The following is a 25,501-nucleotide window of genomic DNA, read 5'->3' on the forward strand; positions in this document are numbered from 1 at the left end:
AGGTTAAAACTACAGAATACTCTGACATTTTATGAAATTTCCTTGATTTTCCAGGCAAAATATAATTCCATGAGAATTTCAGGTTTCCCAGAAGAATCACTACCCTGTTTTTAATAATGAAATACCTAGTTCTAAATGATTCATTCATATTTCAATAATGATCTCGGCGTACATTACACACTCTACAGTCATATTATTTACAATGCACAGATTGTCTGCTGATCTGAGGACCATGACAATGATGTTTGGTTTCCATTTTTTCTACTGCAGCTTCCCATTTCCTTGCCTAAAAAATTGAGCCAGCATTCCTCAATAATGGATGAGCTGTTGAGCTCAGAAAGATAATAAGATGTCAATATTATTCACTGCAGAGTGTTGGTGTAAGGTTTTTCAGAAAATAAAAAAGAAGTGGGCATTTTAATGCAGAAGTATCTTGTGAAGTAATGTATAGTTTTTATTATTATTCATTCCTTACCATGAGGTATCTAAGTAATGCTTCACTATATAGAATGTGTTATTAAACCTGCACTTTTTAACTGACTTTTTAGATAAGTTTGTTTAAGTAAACTCTTTAATTTCCTTGAGAAATTTTGTGTACTATTTTATTGTTGGTAGAGCTGTCATTTTGGAGTTTTATATTTATTCTTTCTTGGTAAGTTTAACTTCAGTCAACATCTTGTTCCATGGTCACAGCCATAGCTTTTTATTCAGTAATTATAAAGGTTATTTTTTATATGCATAATAAAATGTTACCAGGTTGAAATTGGCACACTTCAGTTCTTAACTTGCTGGCTGTTCATGAATGGTGGTGGTGTAAATTTATAAATTTCAAAGCTCTTGCATTGTAAATATTGCTTTTGGTTCTTTTCCTTGTATTCTTGGGCAATTTTTGATGCACCAACTATGAAATAATTTACTCAAACTGCACCTTTAAAATAATTATTGCAAACTTTTAGCAACATAATATATTGTCTTCAAACTACAAACTCTGATACAGCACTGAAGCATACATGGCTACCACCCTGCTTCTTTTATAATTTTTTATAATAATCAGAGCTGAAGGCATACATTATGTTACTAGATTTTGCACATATTACAATTAATGTTGTACAATTCTAAATTGCTGATTAGTTATTGACAGTTTGCTTTTGTATGAACCTTTGTACCTTATAATAGATTAATGGAATTACACTGGGCAACTTATATAAATATATTACTTTTCTGAACAATGATTTACACAAATATGTTAATTATTTCAATTTTTGTAAATGTGGATATTCCTAACATGTTTTGGTGTAATCTTGTCACATTTTATTTGATACAAGTATTACTTTTTGCACCAGTGTTCAAAATATATCAGTAACTGTGTTTCTTTACGTTACTTGGCTATGATAAAGACCTTTTCAGTATAGTATCATGTAAATTTCTTTAAATAAGAGAGTAGGTTGACAAATTACATCTAAAAATGTCTGGTTTACATGAATAATGCAAGTACAAAACACTGACAGTGGTTGTTATACACGGATTTAGCAATGTATGGAGTTATCTCAGTTTTTGGTTGACCTGGTATCAGTCTGTTCTTAACATATTGTCCTTTTCTGCTACATTTCAATAACTGATTATTGTTCATACCATTTTCTGTAGTTTGAAAACTGTTCACATTTCTGGCAAGTGCTTGTCTTCACTGAATGCTCTGATGTTATGTCTCAATCTAAACTGTGTTCCTGTTCTCATATAAACACAGTGTCCCCCACGCTTTGAAGAAGTACTACACTAAGAAGCTGTCTCTTCATACTACATGTTGGATTTCTGTCTCTATATACCAGTGCTCAGTGACATAAAGTAAGGTCCAGTTCAAAGACTGGAGCTCAGCTTCAGAGGGCTGTGTATTATTTTAAACAATTTTAAGTCCAGGACCGCAAGTTTTGATGAAGAATTTTTAAATCTGTGAAATGTTACTTGTCCCAGTTACTTATTTTTGTTGGTAACAACTATTAAGCATACCTTTTGACATATCAGACTCTATCTCATGAGTGCTTACTACAGACGGGTATTTGGCTAATGTTTGGTCAAACTTCCACATCTTATACTTTCATGAATCAGCTGTACCTTAGCAGTGGATATTAGATTGTTACTCATATAAACTATCTTCATTTCTGTAATGTGGAATCACAAGTGCTGTTTGGTAGATGGTCATGTTGTAATGAAACTTGTTGAGTTTTACAGTGTTGTTCACTGTCCTCGATGCACTGTCAATAGATCTTCTGTACAACAAGAACAAAAATTAATAGTCATTTGTTGTGATCAGTCAAGCATGCAAAAGCACTATATGAAAATGGCCTTCTAATACACATTATGACATTACTTAGTTCTTAAATAACCTCTCCATCATCCATGGCATATGATTTTGCTCATGAGATTTTATCTAATTAGTTTAAATAATTTATGATAATTGCTGTTTCTTATAGGTCCCTTCTTTCCACTCTGAAGACCAAAAAAACAAAGAATCAACATCAACAACACCCAAAGAAACCATTGGTAAGCAGATAACTGAAAGTTATTAATATTTATTTTGGTACTGGGTACTCCTAACTTTAAATTGTAATAAATTTATGCTTTCAAAACCCTGAACATTAATAACTATTGCTAGATGCTTTTTGTTTTTCTGCAATTGCAAAATGTAAGTTGCACTTTATGGGTGCTTAGGAATACACTACACACAACCACATGCGCACACACACAAATAAACTTACCGTCATTAATATTATGGCATAGGTCTTTAGGTAAAGCTGCTGAAACAGTGCTTTTCCCCATTTTTTGTTACTTATTATTAGTTATCAAGTCAGTCACGATAAAGAGCCAAATACAAATACACAAAGACTGATTGACAGACTAACAAACTCTAACAAACCTTCTTCTCACAATCACTACAACAAAAACTGCAAGAAAAACTGTATATAAAAGTGGGTCACAGCATTTTCCATAAATACATGAGGGTATGGTTAGGTAGATCAGTCACATAAGGTATGTATCCTTTATACATGCAGAATTAACTTTTATTCATCAATGGAAGCATACAATAACTTTCAGAAAAGAATATATTGAAAAGCACTGAACTTTCAGGATTACAGCTAAGAACAAAAGTGAGTGTCAGAGAGTTCATATGAACCTATCAATAAATCGATACTCTCATGACAAACAAACACAACAAATGACCATTCCTTGTGTGGATTGGATGCCATGATGGTGACAAAGCTGTCAGCTATGGTTCAGGCATATCTGAAGACTGTGAAGTGGGGTTGGTCAGTGACAGGAAAATCTAATCTGGTGACTCTGGATTGGTTGTTGTGTGAGGTGTTGGCATGGCATCTGGAGCAATTGAAAGTGAAAGTGAAATTTCATGTGTAAGTTAATGTTGCTGGCAATGCTTTCTGTCTGATGCACAATTTGTTGTGCCTAACTCAAACTGTAATTGCCATTTGGATAACTGCACCATGAGGTACAATGTACAGCATGTTGGACACAGTCTGCGGTAGAACCATACCCCATGAGCATTGTTCCCTTGTAACTGTACTCATGGCAGTGACACTGGGTTTGATAGAGCTTGACTGTCAGTGGCCCATCATTGCTGCCACGTACCTGTGTTCATAGCATTTACACTGTGGTTCATAAGCTTTGGAACATCTCAGAAACATTAGCTGGCATTCTGGTGTGATGACTTAACAGTCTGAAATAGTCACTTCAGAGTGGCTCGGCAGGTATCAGTCAGGTTTGAATACCATGTCCAACACTGGTAACACGGCAACTGATATGAGCAACTCGAGCATTATGCAGACCCTAAAGGCAACCTGATTTATCATCATATACTGCCAACATTGTTTGTACTTGGACCAGTATTTGTTGCTGCCAGATGTGCAGCTACAAAGCACTGAACATTGTGGAGCTGCCTACTAAAGTACACAGATATCGTTGGAATCCTGATGGCATTTTGTCACCAAATTTTTCTTGGTATCACCAGTCTGATCCAGAGGTTGGTGGATCTCGTACAGCAAGAAATTAATGGATTTTTTAAATTTTTTGCAAGCTCAGTCTGGCAGCAGGTGCAGAATAATATCTAAAACTAATGCTATGGTTTGGCAATTCAATTTGCTAATGACCAGAGTAAATTGTTGTTGGTTGTTGGTTGGTTGTTGACAAAATATGTTTTCTATTACTGTGAACCAAGCTTTTGGTTGGCTGGGCATTAATGGTGGAGTTCATAACTGCAGGCATGCCATGGCTGAACTGCTGGATCCAGCACACAGACAGTTCATTGCTCCAAATTGTGGTCATGGTCACCAGTACCATTACAGTCTCTGAGTCTGATGTAACCACAGAGTCAATTTTGATGGGAAAATCCACTGTACCAAGGTGTAAAATTGGCCATGTTGCCTGCATTCACATCACTGTCATAGAGTTCGTTGTTTCATGTGGTCACAGTGTGGAAGAATTTACCTGGGCTGACGCTGTTTTGAAAATTGGTTTGTTGTCACATTTCACTTCACCTGGAATGTTTATTGATTTACTGCCCTGTCATATGGAGCCAGCCTTGTTGCATTTACATGAGTCATTGCAGAATTAATGCCATTTTCTTCACACTGCATAAGGTTCACATTCTGAGTCAACAGGAGTGTAATTCATGACAGTCCTTTTTAACTGTATTGTCCTTGTATTCTTGAAGTCTCATACCTAGATGTTTCACAGACATAAGCTAAAAGACTGACTTTCAGGATACTGGAAATTATGTACTATACAGATGTTATGGCTAAGGGGCTTTTTTGACTTTTATTGGCACTACAGCTATTGTGATGGTCAGTTTCAGTTTCACATTACATGGTTTATACAATAAAGGACCCCCTGTACCTGCATTAGATGCATTTGTGGCACTGATTATATTGCAACAACTCTTCCTAGTTTTCACAAGACATAATATTCAAGTCCATAATAATAGCAAAGTAATTCAGTGAAGAACAAAAACACAGTGACAATGCAGCACAACAAAATAATGCACTCGCTTTGCTCTTTTGTAAAGCCACCAAGATTGATTACAATATCCTGTGAGTAGTATTTCTGGAACATCAACACTTAATTATTGCTTATGTGCTAACCCATCACAAACTTTTATTTGAACTCATCACATAATGTAAAGTGTAAGCTTACCAGACACCATCTTTTAGGAGTGACTGAGACAAAGATGTTACACTTTTTCTATATGAACTAAAACTTTTATCTGAACTATGCACTCGCTGCAGTTGTCTGTGGGGTTTTCAACATAAATTTTATGAATGTAAGAAGCCTAAAAAATCAATTCCTAAAGCTGTTATGTAGTTTCAATCTGTTTTCACGCATACACAAATGCACAAGAGTAACATATAATACAAACAGTCTTATAGAAAATAAATTTTCAAATGTACGATCCACAGAAACAAATACTCATTTGGGATTATCAGACCATAATGCTCTTGTTCTTGAAATTCCTTCAATGCCACTGTGAGGAAAAAAATTGTACTTCACATATAAAAGTAAATTTTCCATTGGAAACTGTGTAGATTTTACAAATATCCTAACTAGTGAATTCTGGACATAAGTGCTGTCCCTAACAAGTACAAATGATGCACATAACACTTTTTCTTCAATTTTCATGGGATATTTCGAAATGTGCTTTCCAAAGAAGCTGTCTAGAATACATCACATCACAATACAAAGTAGAATACATCACATCACAATGCAAAGCAAAGTTCTTTGATCACAGTTGACATCAAAACTTCTTGTGGAACTCTAAAGGACTAAATTCAAAATCAAAGATATCTACAGCTCCACAGCTCACAGAATATGTTAAAAATTACAAGAGGGTATATCAAAAAGTAATTGCCAAAGCAAAATTTATGAGTAATGACAACTTAATAAGACAGTCTGATAACATATCAAAAGCCATATGTGGTATTGTGAAGACTGAAACAGGAAAGAGATGTGAAGACCAGGATACCATTCTCAAAAACACACAAAATAGAAGTATTGAAAAACAGGATTTGTCAAATTACATCAACAATTATTTCATAAATGCGGCCACTTCATTAATCTCAAAATGTAGAAACCATGAAAATCCCGAATTACCAGAAGCTGCTTGTAGCATGAGGATAGATCCAACAGATGAACATGATGTGTTCAAAGTAATAAAAAAATTTGAAGCCTAAGATGTCAGCAGCAGTAGATGAGGTACCTGTTTATATCATAAGAATGACAGCTGCACAAATTGCAAGGCCCTTGGGATGCATAGCCAACTTATCATTTTGTGAAGGAGTGTTTCCGGAAAGGATGAAAATGTCAAAAGTGAAGCCATTATTCAAAAACAGTGACAAGCATAAGGTAGAAAACTATTGGCCAATATCCCTTCTTCCAGCACTTTTTAAAATAATAGAAAAATTTATAAAGCACAGAATGAACAAATATCTAAATGATCGTAAGTTACTAAATAGAAATCAGCATGGCTTCCAAGCAGGTAAAAATGCAGAATCAACACTAATGTGCTACACTGAACAAATAATCAAAAATCTAGATAAAGACAACAGCATAGTAGGAATATATTTAGATCTCTCCAAAGCATTTGACACTGTCAATCATGGCATTCTTTTAGAAAAACTGGAAGCATTAGGTATTCATGGAACAGGAAGAAAGTGGTTTGAATCATAACTGCAAAACAAAACACAGATTGTAGGACTTATGTCAGGTTACTCAATCCACAAAATAAATTTAGTATCAGATGCAAAAAAAAAGGTAGAAATAGGAGTGCTGCAAGGTAGTACTCTAGGTCCCTTATTGTTCCTTGTCTACAGAAATGACTTTCACGCCTCAGATGGAACAGCAAAGGCCATACTATTTGCAGATGACACTGGTGTGATAATAGGTGCACCAAAGCAAATGCTGCAAACAACTACTTATCAAGTAATAAAGTATGTCCACACTTGGTTCAATGCAAACTGGTTGACATTAAATGCAAATAAAACAAATTACATGCAGTTTGGTAAAATATGTCAAAATGTAAATCTTGATCTGTTGTTGGGTGACAAGGCCATAGACAGAGTGGCATCAAGAAAATTTCTGGAGATTCATGTAGATGAAGATCTTAATTTTAATGACCATGTAATGAAACTTGTGCAGAAACTTAACTCATCCTGTTTTGCTCTTAGAATTATTGTAAATGTCTGTACTGCAGAGGATGCCAGGAAGGCATATTTTGGCTATTTTCAGTTTCTCGCTACATACGGAATAATATTTTGGGGTTCCACCACTTGCCATCTAAAACAAATCTTTCCATTACAGAAGAGGGCTATCTGAATAATAACACACAGTCATCCACAGACACAATGCAAACCCTTATCCAACAAGCTAAAAATTGTAACAATACCTCCCTTATAGATATGCAAATGTGTTTCATATGTTAGGGCCCACCTTGCAGATTTTCAGACAAATGCTGACTTGCATAAGTACAATATTCAAAATAGCACAGCACTCCATACTCAGTGAACAAAAAGAACACTCGCACAAAGGCATATGAGCCATATTGGTACAAAACACTACAACATACTGCCAGCCAGCATCAGAAAGTTAGAAGATGAAGACAGATTTAAAGTAGAATTTAAAGAATTTGTACTTGGACAATGTTTTTACTCGGTAAATGACTATTTAGGACAATAAATATGTCTGATAATGTTTATATTAAGGCAAAACTGAAAACACTGTCTTTCATCTCCTAAAGTTTCTGTTAATTTTTCATATCTGATAGACAGCTGCTGAATGTAGTAAAATCTTTACTGAATTACTGTAGTGAATATAAGGGCTTCCTGTTTAGGGAAGACAAAAGTAAAGCCTTATGGCAAACCTACTATGCAGTTACAATACTGTTGTTGTTGTTGTTGTTGTTGTTGTTGTTGTGGTCTTCAGTCCTGAGACTGGTTTGATGCAGCTCTCCATGCTACTCTATCCTGTGCAAGCTTCTTCATCTCCCAGTACTTACTGCAACCTACATCCTTCTGAATCTGCTTAGTGTATGTATCTCTTGGTCTCCCTCTACGATTTTTACCCTCCACACTGCCCTCCAATGCTAAATTTGCGATCCCCTGATGCCTCAGAACATGTCCTACCAACCGATCCCTTCTTCTAGTCAAGTTGTGCCACAAACTCCTCTTCTCCCCAATTCTATTCAATACCTCCTCATCAGTTATGTGATCTACCCATCTAATCTTCAGAAATCTTCACCAATACTGTTAATATACATTTTTTGTACAATTTTGTATGTATTATTCTTTGTACTACTTAATGTAAAATTTTTAGGTTCCTTCTGCACAAATCGTTTCCCATAAATTTACATGTACTTTTGGACAACACAAATACAATATTTATTGTCTACAGAGGGATAAATAAATAAATAAATACTAACATAGAGTGGTTAGCATCATGCTAGCTAGGCACAGACTGGCAATTTTGGGATGGGGTGTGTAATTTAAAAATTGATGTACAGATATTTGTTAATCTCAGAAATTATGTGATGTTTTGAAGGTTAGATTTCCCTGTTCCAAATGAAATATGAATCCTAATACTTGTTTGGTTAGTGGAATATGCTGAAGGTTAGTAAATTAGAAAAGGTTATAGAACTATATTATGCTTCTGCATGGGGAATAACCTACTTATGAGTATGGCATCCTCCTTGAAGATTATTTTACATTATAATAAATTATACAAAATTTTAACTAGTGATTTAATCAAGTACTAAGGGATGTCATCTAATTCTGAAAAAATAATAGCAACAAGAATATAGTGTCAAAGTTCAGAACCTAAGAAGCACAGCAGAAAATGGACAGTTGAAATAATATGTTATGGAACTTTCAGCATCAGTTATCTCATAAATTAATTAGTTTCACATAATTCAAAGTGTGTTATTAAAGAGCTGTATTGACATCCTTTTTAATGGTATGCAACATTTTACCCAAATATGTTGATCACTACACAATATTTTGCTAACAATGAACTGTAGCATTAACTTCAATTACAGGTGTATTTTAATTAATACTGTCCTAATGAAATCTATGTGCACTAATGAAATTGAAATCAGGACAATTTAAATAATAATTTGGATAATAAATTTAAGAGTGGACAAGCTCAGTTAACCATTGAAGAGATTTAAGTTAGTGTCTCATACTCCTTAGATATCTACACTGAAAACAGAATAAAATTTAGAGAAAAAATAGTTGTTGATGGGAGTAAAAGGCATAACAAATGGAGAGTTTCCAACTTGCCTTGCCTCTATGTTCCAAAACCTGTATGTCATTGCAGAGTTTCTCGATCTTGTCAACAATGATGTGGAATAGCATGATGTCATTACCCATCATCCAGCCACATAAATTATTCCCCTTAAAATACACAATTATCTTATAATCATGAATACAAGTATACAAAAACGTTCAGTAAAGAACATAGCGAAAAGCTTTCAAACTCCAAGTTTATGGCAAAGATCAAAACTGTGTTAGAGAGGTTACATATATGCATTGATAATCTCACAACACAAAAAAAATAAAATACATCACTGTCACAATCAGTTATAATTGCTGTAACTTCTGTAAATTACAATTACATATTTTATTTCACAAAGAAAAGTTTATTTATTTTTTCGTAAAATATCTTAGAATACTGTGACAAATTAGTATTTATATTGCTGAAAATGGTATATGATGGATTTATTTCAATAGTGGATTTACATACAGCTTACTTGACTAATATCAAACTTTAGCACTCACCCACACAGATTTGGTACTTAATATCTATTATGTAAAATCTGTTTTTGGTAAACAAAAGTATACAATACCACAGTGTTAACTTCATTTGTAAAATTAAGTGTTATAATTTCAAATAAAAGAAATAACCTCTCAATTTATGACAAACATATTAACCATCTACCCAGCTGTATATTAAAGTGTCAAACCCTGTATGAGTCAAGCCATAAGGTTATGGAATACACAGGTATCACATACTTCAGTACATTGCTGGATGAGATACTATACTAAACCCATGTCAAGGCATTTACATTTCATACTGAAGTATGACATATTCCTCATAATTAAGCATATCATAATAAGTGTATTTAATTGAATTAGCAGTCTGATAAAAAAAATCCAGAGTCTGAAAACTTGCTAGTAGTAGAAACGTCAGAAAAAAAAGAAGAGAGAGAGAGAGGAAACGTATGAGAAAACAAATCTAAATAAGAATGAGATGCAAATATTCGCTAGAATAATGGGTTTAAAGAGAAAGTTTATGAATATGTTAGGTTTTGTACCTTTTTGTTGATCTCCAATCATCTTTTACACATCTGCAACATTAATTTGTTTGTACATTGACTATTTACTGTTTTTTCTGTTACAAAAAATGCATCACAGAATCAAACAAGTGTCTCCCTATGTGTAAAGACTGATATTTACCATAAAATGTGAGTCATACAACATGTAGTTCAATAAAGACTTGACTTCATAGTTTTCATCTCGTTCTTTCATCATATTCTGAAGTCCCACCAATCAGTGCAATAGTCAATGACATGGAACAAGTCAATGTATACACTAACTACAGAAATGAAACTCATAGAAATGTAATCTGTTGCTTGATAAAACCATAACTGATCATTATTCTGAAGAAGCAATGATTGATAGCTTCTAGAAATTTTTTGGAAAAGTCATGGTTTGTGCACAGCTGTGCTGTCACTGTATTAAACAGCAAATTTTAGTCTAAAATGGACCACCTCAGGTATAATGTGACATCACTAATTTGATGCATGACAAATAACAACTGTTGACAAACATTACACCGCAAAATATGTTAAATCCAAGAATAATACTAGAATTCATACAGCACACTGCAGGTAGTGTGGTGAAACACATGGCTAGAATAATTCTTGCAGTATTTATGTATTCAGTATATTAGCAGGACAGCCCAAATTTTGTGTAGCTTTGGATTATTTACTGGATAAAGTTACCTGTGACAACTGCAAAATGAAGTGCAAGAGCTGCTGGAAATTTGTTTGTAGACCCAGTTTCCTCCAATGATTTGGATGTAGAAGTTGTATTCAATAATTTATCTGATCATGATGAACAAATGTAAACAATATAATGAGCCAAATAATGGGTTTAGATCATACAAAAGTATTGCATTATGTAATTACAAACAGTTAGCCAATCACAGTGTTTAAAGAAAAATTATGGGGAGATATTTTTGAAGCAGACAGTGCTGTTGGTAATGATGCTGTCCCTAGCAGAAAGTTAATATCTTATGCTGACTTGATACTGCTTCCAATAAGTTAACTTTGTAATTTCGTAATGCCTCATAACATATTTCCTGCAGATGTAAATATGCTGTAGTAACACATATCTATGAAACTGGAGATACACATACCACCTATAATTACAAATCCATTTCATTCCTTCCAATCTTTCAAAATATATTTGAGAAGTGGCTATATAATTTTTCTCTGAGCAGTATGTGTTAGCCTCTCAGTCTGGCTTCCATAAGTCGTTTTGCACTGAGAAATCATACATAACACCATGAAAGCATTTACGCCAGTGCTAAACAACAAAAATTATCTGTCCTTGTATTCTGTGACCTTGCCACATCCTTTGCCTGTGTAGATCAGAAAGTTCTACTTAAAGACTAAAGTGTTATGGAAGTAATGGCATCCCTCTTGCATGGATGGAGTGTTACCTTCATAATAGAAAGCAGAGCATTAATTGGCAGACAGTGACTCAGTCATTAATCTAACTTCATGACGAACATAACATATAGGGTTCTGAAAGAATTAGTGCTGGACTTACTTTGATTTTTAACTTACGTAAATACTATTCCACTTACTTTACCCTTAGAAGCACATCTCACTGTGTTTCTCTAAGAGAAGAGAGTTCTGCATATTTCCAGTCCATGTTATCTTAATGGATTATCTTTTGTGGCATTGCACTTAAAGTAAATATAGTATTTATTCAGCAGAAATGACCATTAACAATATTGTGTAAAATAAGAAATAGTAGAGGCCTCTTTAAAGAGCCTGGAATTCTTATTCTCATTTCCTACTTTCTCCTTATTGCTTTTGTTGCTAACAGCTCATATCCCAGTAACTATAGTCCTTATTGGTTTTGTTACTGACAACAAAAATCAGTTTCAACTGAACTGACATCTACAAAATTGCAATACATATTACAAAAAAAATGCTCATATAGACTGTGCTTCTTTATGTGCTCTGGTGCAATGGTATTCAAAAAGTTCACAATTAACACAAAGCAAGAACTGTGAATCCCAAGCAATCCAAAAGAAAATTGGAAACACACTTCTTTTACAAATTATCTGAATATTGGGATTCAAAGACTGAAAAGTTCTGTGAGCTACATTGCACATAGGCACTGTTTAATTGCCAAGCTCCATGACCGTTGGAAATATATGGTATTGAGTATTCTGCATTTTTTTTATGTAGGTAACTGTTTCCTTTCAAAAATACCAGTGTAAACAAATAAATATAAATTTGCCAGAAACCACAGCTTTTGTCAGATTAGCAGCTTTCTTTGTAATTAACCAGCCTGAATTCAGCTGATGTTAAAGAATAGCATGAAGCAGTATACTAATAATTCATTGTTACTGTATTGTTAATTATCTATCACTACAAATGAGTTTCATGATTTTCTTGTCTTTTGTCAATACTTAACTTGACTTGTTTCACATCCCAGAATGATTTCTTTGATGTAATATACAGAAATTGATGAATGAATGAATACAAAAACATGCATTACACTATTCATGAATCAAGCAGGACAGTGGGTGACTAGAACTGGTTCAAAGTATCCCTTAAACTTTTCATAATGCTACAGTATTGTATCTTTTCAATAATTCTGTTGTTTTTTATAAGACATCTTCACAATCTCTTTTCTGCTGTACTTCCTTTTTATTTCCAGATATTTAAAAAGTTTTATTTGGTATGTCATTTATCTATTTAGATAGTTCTTTCTAAGTGAATTGTTGAGTTAATTTCACTTCTTACAGTCATTATGTATTATGTCTGCATTATGTAAAGATAATCTCAGTTTTATTTTTGTCATGACGTTGTACTGTTATGTGGTAGAAACTTCATAAAATTTCAGATAATTAGTCAGCAGATTAAAATTCATTATTTTTTTATACTCGTTTTTATCAATCTTATTCCTATTTCTTTTGCAAGGGTCAGTCACAAAGCTTTAATTATAGCTTCAAATAATGAAATTACATAATTACCTTCTTGTTTGTTTGCAGGTACATGTCTGCATTCCTGGTATACATTGAAATCCCCATGTCATAGTGCTGTACCATGCCTCTAGAGGAGCCCAAACAAAATCGTGCAGGCCGTTGATGAAGTGGGGTAGTGAACAGTAATTTGTTTTCTGCATTTGAAAGGGAATAATGCTGTCACATTCCATGCTGAGTTGTTGGAAATGTACAGCACATTCCAGTATAGAATAAGTTCATGGCGCCCTCCATCGGTAATGCTGGAACTCAATATGGCGTTGGCCTACCCTTAGCCTTGATGACAGCTTCCACTCTTGCAGACATTTGTTCAGTCAGGTGCTGGAAGGTTTCTTTGGGAATGGCAGCCCATTCTTCGTAGACTGCTGCACTGAGGAGAGGTACTGAAGTCGGTCAGTGAAGTCTGGCATGAAGTCGACATTCCAAAACATCTCAAAGGTGTTCTATAGGATTCAGGTCAGGACTCTGTGCAGGCTAGTCTATTACAGAGATGTTATTGTTGTGTAGCTAATAGATTCAGTGTGCTATCTGATGCTGGGGGTGGGGGGGTGGGGGGTGGGGGGTGGGGGGGGATTGAGCCGGATCAGAATGCACCTTCTGTCAGGAAAGTGGACACTTCCTCAGCAAGGTCCAGACAGGCACATGGGGATATGCATTTGTTAGTTATTAGGAGCTCTAATGTTAGGCGGGTCAGGAACATAGCGGCTAGGGTGGGGAAGAAGTTCAACATTCACTCAGTGTGCTTGCTGAGGGGGCCTTGTCTGGGATGTGGAAGAGGCTCTTCCAGTGGCTATCAAGCATGTGGGGTGCAGCCAGCTGCAGATTGTTGCACATGACGGCACCAACGATGCTAGTCATGGGGGTTCTGTGGAAATCCTTGGGTCCTTTCAACAGCTGGCTAAATTGTCGAATGTGGCCTCCATCTCTTGTGGAGTGCAAGCCAAGTTGATGATTTGCAGCATTGTACCCAGGGTGGACTGGGGTAGCACAATACTTGTGGCATGCACTTGGGGGTATTTTAAATGAGGTTCGCCCCCCGTGGAAAACAAACTGCTGGCCTGAACAATTACCAGTTCATGACACTGATGTTAGTGTGCCAGCTGTAAAAATTGTTAGTTTGCCTAAACAGGTCATTCAAAAGTCCTTAAATATACTAAATCTCATGTTAGTAAATTGTCAAAATGTTTGAAGCAAGATCCCCAAGTTACTCTCTGAAATAAACAGTAGTAATGCCAATATTGTATTAGATACCGAAAGCTGGTTGAAATCAGACATAAATAGCAATGAAATTTTGAACTCGGATTGGACAATGTTTAGGAAGGATAGGACTAATGCAATGGGAGGTGTGTTCATTGCAGTTAAAAGCTGTTTAAATGCAGTTGAGATCAATACTGGGTCGGACTGTGATATAGTCCAGATAAAACTGTCAATCATAGACCACCAGCATCCGCAACAAACATCACAGAACATTTCAGGGAAACTCTTGAGTACATAGGAAATAAATATCCAAATTATCCATTAGTTATAGGTGGAGGCTTTAATCTGGCGTCCACTGACCAGGAAAATTACATGTTTATCACAGGGGGCCGAAGCAAAGACTCGTGTAAAGTTATTCTAGGAGTACTCTAAACATATAACCTTGAGCAATTGGTTAGAAAACCAACTTGAGATGTGAACATATTAGATATCTTGACGACAAGCAGACCTGATCTTTTTGAGGAAGTTAATCTAGAAGGAGGTATTAGCAACCATAATGTCACTGTGGCTGCTATGCCAGTGGAAGTTTTTTTTTTTTTTTTTTTAAAAAAACAGCATAGCGTTTTGTTGTTTGGAAAACCAAATAAAAGTGCCATTAATGAATATTTTAATAGTCAGCTCCAAGCATTCACCATGGGACACAGAGATATTGAGTATCTTTGGTCGGAATTTAAAGCTATTGTCCACCATGTGCTAAAGAGATATGTGCCTAGCAAAAATATAGGGGAAGGAAAGGCTCCACCTCAACAAACATATTAGGAAGTTGCTGAGAAAGCAGAGAATTTTCCACAGTCATTTTAAACATAGTCACTGCCCCGCTGACAAATAGAAATTATGCGAAATGAAAGCAGCTGTTGCAAGGTCAATGAGAGATTCTTTTAACGAATTTGAAAGCAACATTTTATCAGCAGATTCCAAAAATAACCACACAAAATTTTGGCCATACGTAAAATCTATGAACGCTACAAATAATTCAGTACCTTTATATACGAAGACAGTAACTTGATCTCGAAAGAACAGTTACTGTTGATGACCGTGCAGCTTTTCCCTGGAATAAATGATGACTAACTGACAACCTCAGCTGCCGACAGGTGTTGTTGTTATACCTCGAAGCATGCAAGGGATAAGTCCCTGCAGTCATGCTATTCATCTGTGTCCTCGGTGGCTCAGATGGATAGAGCGTCTGCCATGTAAGCAGGAGATCCCGGGTTTGAGTCCCAGTCGGGGCACACATTTTCAGCTGTCCACATCAAAGTATAACAACAACACCTGTTGGCAGCTGAGGTTGTCAGTCAGTCATCATTTATTCCAGGGAAAAGCTGCACGGTCATCAACAGTATCTGTTCTTTCGAGAACAAGTTACTGTCTTCGTATATATAGTTAAAGGCTACTGAGCCATTGACCTTCGTCTGTGCGAATGCGCACAGGTTGCCCAAACTCTTACGGGAATCACTAAAGCGTGCGCGAGTAATGAGTGGGTGGGCAAATGTCTATAAGGTAAAATACATATGTAGAATTGTGGACAGTTGGGAATGTGAGTCTCTCGGGAAGCGTGCAAGGGGTAAGTCCCTGCGGTCGCGCTATTCAACTGTGTCCTTGGTGGCTCAGATGGATAGAGCGTCTGCCATGTAAGCAGGAGATCCCGGGTTCGAGTCCCGGTCGGGGCACACATTTTCAGCTGTCCACATCGAGGTATAATAACAACACCTGTCGGCAGCTGAGGTTGTCAGTTAGTCATCATTAATTCAATACCTTCTCTTGCTGGCAGAATGGGTAATGTAACAGATGGTGATAAACAGAAGACCAAAATTTGAAACCTAGCTTTCAAATACTCATTTACGGTAGAGGACTGCAGCACCATTCCCCCCTTACAATTATCGAACAAACGCAAGGATGGCTGACATAGTGTTTAGTGTATCTGGGATTGTAAAACAGTTAAGATCCTTAGACACCAGGAAGACATCTGGCCAAGACGGTCTCCCTGTAAGATTTTATGTTGACTATGCTACAAATACAGCACCATTTTTATCCATCATCTATCAGAGATTACTGGAACATTGGAAAGTTCCACAGGACTGGAAGAAGGCCCAGGTTAGAGCAATCTATAAAAAGGGTAGAAAATCGGGTGCACATAATTACCGGCTAATTTCACTGACATCGATTTGTTTGGACATAATGACCTTTCTGGACTCCAAGAAGCTCATTTGCAGAAACCAGCACAGTTTTAGGAAACAGTGGTCATTCGAAACACAGCTGGCCCTCTTTGTGAATGATATACAACAGGCTCTAGATACCGGCTTCCAAGTTGATTCCATGTTTCTCGACTTTCAGAAGGCGTTCAACTCAATTCCACACTGTCGCTTGCTTCATAAAGTGTGTGCTTACAGTCTATCCAATGAGATATGCAGTTGGATAGAAAGTTTTCTAACAGACAGAGAGCAGTATGTCATCCTGAATTGGGAGACTTCAACAGAAATATGTGTAACCAGGTGTACCCCAGGGCAGCATAATAGGTCCACTGCTTTTTACGATTTACATAAACAATCTGGTTGATGGTATTGACAGCGGCATTAGACTGTTTGCCAATGATGCTGTAGTCTACAGGAAAGTAGTATCACACAAAAGTTGCGAACAAATCAATGATAATTTGCAGAAAATAAATGTGTGGTGTAATGACTGGCAGTTATCTCTCAATATTAGTAAGTGTAACCTACTGTGTATAACAAAGCAAAAATCCCCATTAATGTACAAGTACAGAATAAATGCCCGGTCTTTGGAAGCAGTAACATCTGTCAAGTATCTGGGTGTGACTATTCGAAATGATCTGACATGGAACAATCATATTACACAAGTAATGAGTAAGGCGAGCTCTAGATTGTGGTTTATTGGTAGAATCCTGAATCGATGCAGTCCTTCAACAAAGGAAATTGCTTACAATACTTTAGTTTGTCCAGTCTTAGAGTATTGTTCATCTGTATGGGACCATTACCAGTTGGGTCTGGTTGAAGAGATTGAGAACATCCAAAGAAGAGCAGCAAGATTCGAGACTGGTACATTTAACCATCGCAAGAGTGTTACAAATCTCATAGAAAGTTTGAAGTGGGACACACTTGCAGACAATGCACTAAACAGAAGGGGCTGCTCACTAAATTCCAAAATCCAATCTTCACTGAGGATGTAGAGCATATATTAGTACCACCAACTTTCAAATCATGCAATGATCACCATTCAAAGCTAAGGGAAATTAGAGCTTGTACTGAGGTGTTCAGACAGTCATTTTTCCCCTCACACAATCTGCTAGTGGAACAAAGGGGGGGGGGGGGGGGATATGACTTGGGTGCAAATAGTGCCCTCTGCCGCACACTGCTTGTGCTTGGCGGCAAGCGGATTATATATGTAGATGTAGATGCAGATGTAGATGTAGATGTAGCCACTCCACCACAGGCCGCACATTATGAACAGGTGCTCAAGCTTGTTGAAAGTTGCAGTCACCGTCCCCAAATTGCTCTTCAACAGTGGGAAGCAAGAAGGTGCTTAAAACATCAATGTAGGCCTGTGCTGCGATAGTGCCATGCAAAACAACAAGGGGTGCAAGCACCCTCCATGAAAAACATGACTACACCATAACACCACCGCCTCCAAATTTTACTGTTGGCACTACCCACGCTGGCAGATGACATTCACCTGGCATTCGCCATACCCACACCCTGCCATCAGATCGCCACATTGTGTACCATGATTCGTCACTCCACACAATGTTTTTCCAGTGTTCAGTTGTCCAATGCTTATGCTCCTTACAACAAGCGAAGCATCATTTGGCATTTACCGGTGTGATGTGTGGATTATGAGCACCCGATCGACCATGAAATCCAAGTTTTCTCACTTCCTGCCTAACTGTCATAGTACTTGCAGTGTATCCTGATGCATGTGGAATTCCTGTATGATGGTCTGGATAGATGTCTGCCTATTATACATTACGACCCTCTTCAACTGTTGGCAGTCTCTGTCAGTCAAAAGATAAGGTCGGCCTGTACACTTTTGTGCTGTATGTGTCCCTTCAAGTTTCCACTTCACTATCATATCAGAAACAGTGGACCTGGGATGTTTAGGAGTGTGGAAATCTCACATACAGATGTATGACACAATTGACACCCAATCACCTGAACACGTTCGAAGTCCATGAGTTCCGCGGAGTGCCCCTTTCTGCTCTCTCACGATGTCTAATGACTACTGGGGTCACTGATATGGAGTACCTGACAGTAGGTGGCAGTGCAATGCACCTAATATGAAAACTTATGTTTTTGAGGTTGTCCAGATATTTTTTATCACATAGTGTACTTCCAGTGTGGTCAGACAAGTCTGACTGATGAAGAACAAAGTGACAGACCATTTCTCATGAAGAAGTGGGTATTGCAAGTGTTGTGGTGCTGGAAAATCAAGTGATAATGAAAAAGTCAACATCAGTCATGGGCCAGTTTTCAACATCTTGCATGGCATTTTGAAAAAGACAAAGAGTGTCACCCACTGGATTCTGCAACTGCCCAACACTTTCTAAATGCCTACTCAATGGAGGCAACAATGGAAATATTGTAACTGTGTAAGCCCAGTCCAGAGGACTTCTTTAGTTGCCTAATCACTATGGATGAATGCTAGGCCTGTCAATAAAATTCTGAGACAAAGGAGCAAAGCAAGCAGAGGGACTTGTGAATTCACCATTGCTGAAAATGGTAAAGGTACAACTATCAATGGGCAGGTTAATGCTGAACGTTTTTTCCATCACAGGAGCATACTATCAAAAACTTGTGATAAGATTACAAGATGCTGTCAAAAAGAAGCATCATGGGAAGCTGTCCAAAGTGTATTTTTCTCAATGACAATGCCCTGCTCATTCTGCATGGGAAACAACCACACATGCTGATTTTTTTGAGTTACCAGATTTTGCCTCATAACCTGTATTTTTCTGAAATGGCACTGAGTGGTGTATTCTCCTTTCCTTGGATGAAGAAATCATTACATGGCAGGCATTTCTGGAATGATCATGTGTGTTTATAGGTGAAACGTTTCATGAATAACCAAACTGCAGCTCCTTCACAGCCATGGTGTTCAAGCCAGACATTGTTGAGAAAATTGTGCTGCATTTAAGGGTGGAAATGGAGAGTAGGACTGATGCCATCACAAAGTTTGAAGTGATAATTAAAATGTTGTGACTGGCCCTCATGTAAGCAAGTAAAGGATGCCATTGAAAATCTCCTAAAATTATATTTAAGGAAGTAAGTCTTGCGACCAAAGTTGACTTTAAACACAACTAAAATGCTTGTGCTCACTTATTTATGTACTGAAATTGTCAAGGAAAATGATAAGATTAGGTTGTAGAATTCTGCATATCTATAGAAGACCACAAACATTTTCTACTTTTATTTTATTTATTGGTGTTTTGCAGAACCTTTGTACAGGACTGGGACTTGAACCTGGAACATTACCTTTAATGGGCAATTCTCTCAAGCTGTGGCTAAGGTTCTGGGCTGCAGCTTAGTCGTTTCTCCACAGTATCCTTGCTTGCAAGAGTGCTTAGCACACAAGTTATACAGGATGGCTTCTATGAAGTGTGAAAGGTTGGAGAGAAGTACTGATAAAAGTGAATCTGTAAGGGCTGTTGTGATCCATACTTGGATGGTTCGTTCAGTAAAAGCACTACCCATAAAATCCAAGGTTCCAGGTTTGAGTACTGATTTGACATACAGTTTTAATTTGTCAGGAAGTTTCATAACAGGAAACACTCCACTGCAGAGTGAAAGATTCATTAAGGGACTCCATATTTCTGTAAGAAGCTTAGATTTTCAGCTGCATATTTCTTAACAAAAGCAATATTTTCATAATGTTGCACGAAACAGAGCATCATATTTTGGAACAGGAGAAAAAACCATAGTATCTTATGTGTCACCTAACACTTCTTCAGTGACTATTAAACATACTCATTTTGAATGATATGGAAATAACACATTTCTTCTCACAGAAACTACAACATCACCACCAACAACAACATCAAGACCTACAACAACAGAAGTGCCTCGCACAAATTCGCTTTTCCGTTTCCGGGGAAAAGATGGAGCAACTTGTATTCTTCTTCAAGTTGATGCTTTGCTTTCAATCAAGTATAAAACAATATCTGGTGAAATGAGGGTAAGATCTGCTAGCTGAAATGCATAATGATACTGTACACAACTATTATTATATTTATTGGCCAATATGAATCATGTTCACAGGATAGAGATATTTATGTCCCTAACAAAGCTAATATATCGGGGAGCTGTAATGAAGACACTTCTTATTTGGATCTGACGTGGCCATCATTTTTTATCAGATGGAGCTTTTCCAAGGTACTCTGAATTTCTCGTGTGACTTGATGTCTATTCCAAATTTATTTATGAACAAAATTTTTAATGCTGGTTTCTCATGGAACAACTTGTCTCCTGTTTCAGACACCAGGTGGTGAAAGATGGTACATTAATAAGCTAGAGTTGCAGTATACACTCTCTAGTGAAATCTTTGAACATGTTGCAAATCCAGGTAAAAGTAGTTTTACGTTATTTTAATTTATTAGTAGATTATTATGTGCAGTCAGCAGTATTTAATGATTTTGTGTATAAATATTTGACAGCTTGGTTGCTTGAAGCAAAGTATTTTATTTATTTAAATTCTGGGCGAAGCTTCTCTTCTTTGTCTTGCATCCTACACAAATATCTATTTCCTTCCATTTTTCTCTTTGGGGATTGTTTTTAAACCAATATTAGTACTCTAAATAGGAAACCCAGACTCACCACCTAAGATCCAATATCCTATACTTCAGTCAGCCATCCAGGTACTCTTCTGTGCCAGTACACTCATATCTCACATTACATGCACCTCCATATCATATCAAACCTATCCTGCAGTAACCTCAACCAATCCCAACCATAAATCTGCCCCTGACAACCACAGCCAACCAGGCTTCGTTATATTCTCAGACCAGTCTGTCCTGTCATTTCTCATTCCTTCCCCTCTTCCAACATCCTGTCCACTGGTGGTTGACTCATGTGGTTTTCTGTGGTTCTAACATAGTAAACAGAATTTCATCTCTATGAATGTGATGCTACCATACACCATTACCACCATCATCTCAAAGCAGCATCTACATAATTATTTCTGTGTGTTTTTAACTATCTTAAAAAATCACTGATAAATTTTAAATACTTTTCAAAGGGTATAGTTTTAATACCAACAGAACTATCTCGTTTGTTTTCATTTTTTACACAATAATATAAACCATTCCGGTTTTGTCTGAAAAATGGTTTTATCTACTGTTATCCCATCTCCTTTTGGAGGGGGAGGGGGTGAAATAACAATAAAGAGAAGAGATAATGGTTACCATACCTAAACCCAAATCAGCATCAACCTGCGACACCTCCAGCCAAGCATGTAGAACATATTCCAAGAAATGTCTATCCATATCACCTGCCAAAAACCTCAGTGCAGTGTACTCATACAAGCAGCTAATACATTTCTAATGATTCAATTATACTTGCAGCACAAACAGTTGCAGAGTTATATGAGCTTAATCTCTGAAAACTCCATCCTGCAACAGATCATCGTTGCCACCTGTACCATCTTCATTCTCAATGTACATGCCACTTACACTAAAAGCAGACCAATTTCTTTCTTGAGCTTTTAGAAACACTTATTTAACCAAACCCTCAGATAATCTTCCCTAATGGCCTGATACATTTGTTCAGTCTGCTTTCTGTAAGAACAAAATTTATGCGTACCTTCAAAACAATACATTCTTAAAAACCAGATATTCCATATTCATATCTCCCTGCACAATACATTGTTCTCACAATCTCAGTCCTATTACTTGTTCCTCTGCTGTCCATCTAAAAAAAAAAAAAAAAATCTCTCCTAAGTGGTGTTATTGAACATTTATCATCATTCCAGATAAGTATAGGACTATTTTCATGAAGAATGTAATGCCTATATATAAGAATATACAGCCTACAGTTGCAGGTTAACTTTATCATTTACCTAGGTTTCAATGTTAGTAATAACGTCTTCTTCAGAACCTGCAAAAAGTTAATATTATAATGTGCTAGTAAATTATATTAGATATGATCATCCTACAGGATGCAACGTGTAGTACTTACATAAAATATTATTTAAATGTTTGCCTAAAACAAGCCACATCCTAAGTCAACTTTATAAAACTTGATGCAAAACCATAAGGTTTTGTCACTTCTATTAAACAAGCTGTAGCAAATTCACTTTAAGCCCATTGTATGGGCCTCGTCATGTGACTAGAGACTGCGGACCATGAAGGCTTCACGGTCTGCCTCACAGAGGGTGGCACGCATGCGCGAGACGAATAGAATCAAACTCTTATTATGCACGCATCAGATAACATTTTTGCTAATTTTATACTTTACTACTGTAAGTTAATTACAGTATCCAGCATGACTATGTTTTACATTCTACTACAGAGCCTTATAAACTGACCAACAAATCTCGTATGAACATCTGTAGGAAAGTTTCTATTATTACAGAAACTGTAATGGTCACATGCATTATGAATTATTGTAAACCTAATATAGGCTGGAAGCCTTCGAAGAATGCCCTATTTTTTAGATACAGTTGATTGTTCAGTAAATTGCCTCTATCTGTAATTAGGTGTGCTCACATTTGTAGTTCCTCAAGCATGTCGAGTCTATATCCCTTAACTTCATGATGTAGTAGCTCTATGTTATGTAAAGGTTTAAGTGTATGAGCCATTTGCACCAGATGTTCCTCAAAGGCTGACCCCTGTGTTCCTACGCCCTTTATTGGAAGATGTTCTTTAAACCTTACTGCTATAGCTCTGCCTGTTTGACCTATGTAATAACATGGGCAATCATCACACATAATCTTATATACGCCTGATTTCGCTGACTTATCAGTCTTTCTCAAGGGAATGAACCAAATTTTGCTTTAAACTATTACTCGTTGAGAAGGAAATTTTAAAACCTGAATTTTTCAACAGCCACCCTACCTTGTAGGAAACATTACCTGTATAAGGAACTGACAACCATTTCTTGGTCTGATCTTGGGTTTGAGTATTTATGTTTACTAAAGTCATTGTCCTTTTTTGCGTTTTCTTATGATATAACTGCCTCACTATCTTTGAATCATAACCATTATTCTGTGCAATACTCTCGAGTATTTGTAATTATTTTTGGAGGTTGACATCTGACATTGGGATAGAAATCGCCCGATGGATACTAGAATAGAAAAACGCCATTTTATGCGCTTGGGGGTGGGTTGAATCGGCTGGGATGATGTTGTCTGAATTAGTTGCCTTCAGGAATATGTTGAACTCTATTTTAGCATCTTTAATAGTCAATGTTAAATCAAGATAATTTAGTGATCTATCAGCTGATTCCAATTCTTGTTTGAATTTTATTTTTTTATGTAGACTGTTAAACATTGCAAAAAATTGCTTTATTCCTTCTGGAGAGTTATTAACCAGTAGAAGAATGTCATCCATGTATCTCGCATAAAAGATGATGTTGTTCACTAATTCCGGGTAACCATTACAGTTTCTGTAATAATAGAACCTTTCCTACAGATGTTCATACAAGATTTGTTAGTCAGTTTATAAGGCTCTGTAGTAGAACGTAAAACATAGTCATGCTGGATACTGTAATTAACTTACAATAGTAAAGTATAAAATTAATTCATAGCAAAAATGTTGTCTGACGTGTGCATAATAAGAGTTTGATTCTATACGTCTCGCGCATGCATGCTGCCCTCTGTGAGGCAGACCGCGAAGCCCTCGTGGTCTGGTCTCTAGTCACATGACAAGGCCCATACAACAGGCTTAAAGTGAATTTGCTACAGCTTGTTTAATAGAAGTGACAAAACCTTATGGTTATGCATCAAGTTTTATAAAGTTGACTTAGGACATGGCTAGTTTTAGGCAAACATTTAAACAATATTTTATGTAAGTACTACACATTGCATCCTGTGGGATGACTGTATCTAATATAATTTACTAGCACATTATAATATTAACTTTTTGCAGGTTCTGAAGAAGACGTTATTACTAACGTTGAAACCTAGGTAAACGATAAAGTTAACCTGCAACTGTAGTCTCTATATTCTTATATAAACAATATCAGTTGCTGTAGCTGCATAAAAATGTTAAAATTATAATGCCTATACATCAAGCCCCCATTCAAATTGACAGCCATAATTTATAGACTGCTTTCCATAAAATGTTGATGGCATACTTCAAACATCCGCAAGCAAATTGTACTATGTGACCTTGATGCCATTACGTTCTGCCACTTGAAATTAATTTCACGGTGTCTACTGCAATACCCTTTCCATCATTTATTGTACCATATTCTACACAGGTTATTATCCAGAGCAGTGAAAAATATCCAAACTCCTAGTTTACCTAAAACATGCTAAACACCCAGGTCTTGTCCTACTGAGCCATCAGTCTCACACCTGTCTTCATAAAAACCACTGAAAGTATCCTCACTTTACAGTTGGGCATAGTGGTCCAGTGGTAAAGTGCAAGTCAGGAGCCTGTAAGGTCGTGGGACCATGTCCTGGTCAGACACTGGAATGTTTCAGTCTATTTTTATGCTAGCCTTCACCTCTAATATGAAGATTTGCCAGGAATGAAATGTGGTTCATATTCCACATTAAACTATAGGTCTCCTTTCATTGCCAGTATTACCATGGTAGGTTAAGTATGAGCATGTCACCAAAGTGGAGCATGCTTTAGAGAACTTGTAAACAGGAGCAAAAAATCTCTCTTGGAGGACTCCCAGGCAATTATGCCATACAGATCTACTTTATTTTTACTTTATAAATTTATTGGCACCAGCAA

At 36.6% G+C, this 25,501-nt stretch overlaps 1 protein-coding gene and 1 non-coding gene across 2 annotated transcripts in view; both read left to right on the forward strand.

Annotated features, from left to right (window-relative positions):
* LOC126484723 (uncharacterized) overlaps positions 1 to 25,501 on the forward strand; it is an 83,089-nt gene that overhangs the window by 33,949 nt on the left and 23,639 nt on the right. The window contains exons 3-6 of the mRNA XM_050108321.1: positions 2,469 to 2,538; positions 20,609 to 20,775; positions 20,859 to 20,972; positions 21,075 to 21,162. Of these exons, the coding sequence (XP_049964278.1) occupies positions 2,469 to 2,538; positions 20,609 to 20,775; positions 20,859 to 20,972; positions 21,075 to 21,162 (439 nt within the window). The remainder of the gene's footprint in view (positions 1 to 2,468; positions 2,539 to 20,608; positions 20,776 to 20,858; positions 20,973 to 21,074; positions 21,163 to 25,501) is intronic.
* On the forward strand, positions 16,189 to 16,262 carry Trnat-ugu (transfer RNA threonine (anticodon UGU)). Its single transcript has one exon. It is a non-coding gene; the product is annotated as a tRNA-Thr (tRNA).

Source organism: Schistocerca serialis, chromosome 1 (assembly GCF_023864345.2).
Source record: "Schistocerca serialis cubense isolate TAMUIC-IGC-003099 chromosome 1, iqSchSeri2.2, whole genome shotgun sequence".
Lineage (NCBI taxonomy): Eukaryota > Metazoa > Arthropoda > Insecta > Orthoptera > Acrididae > Schistocerca > Schistocerca serialis.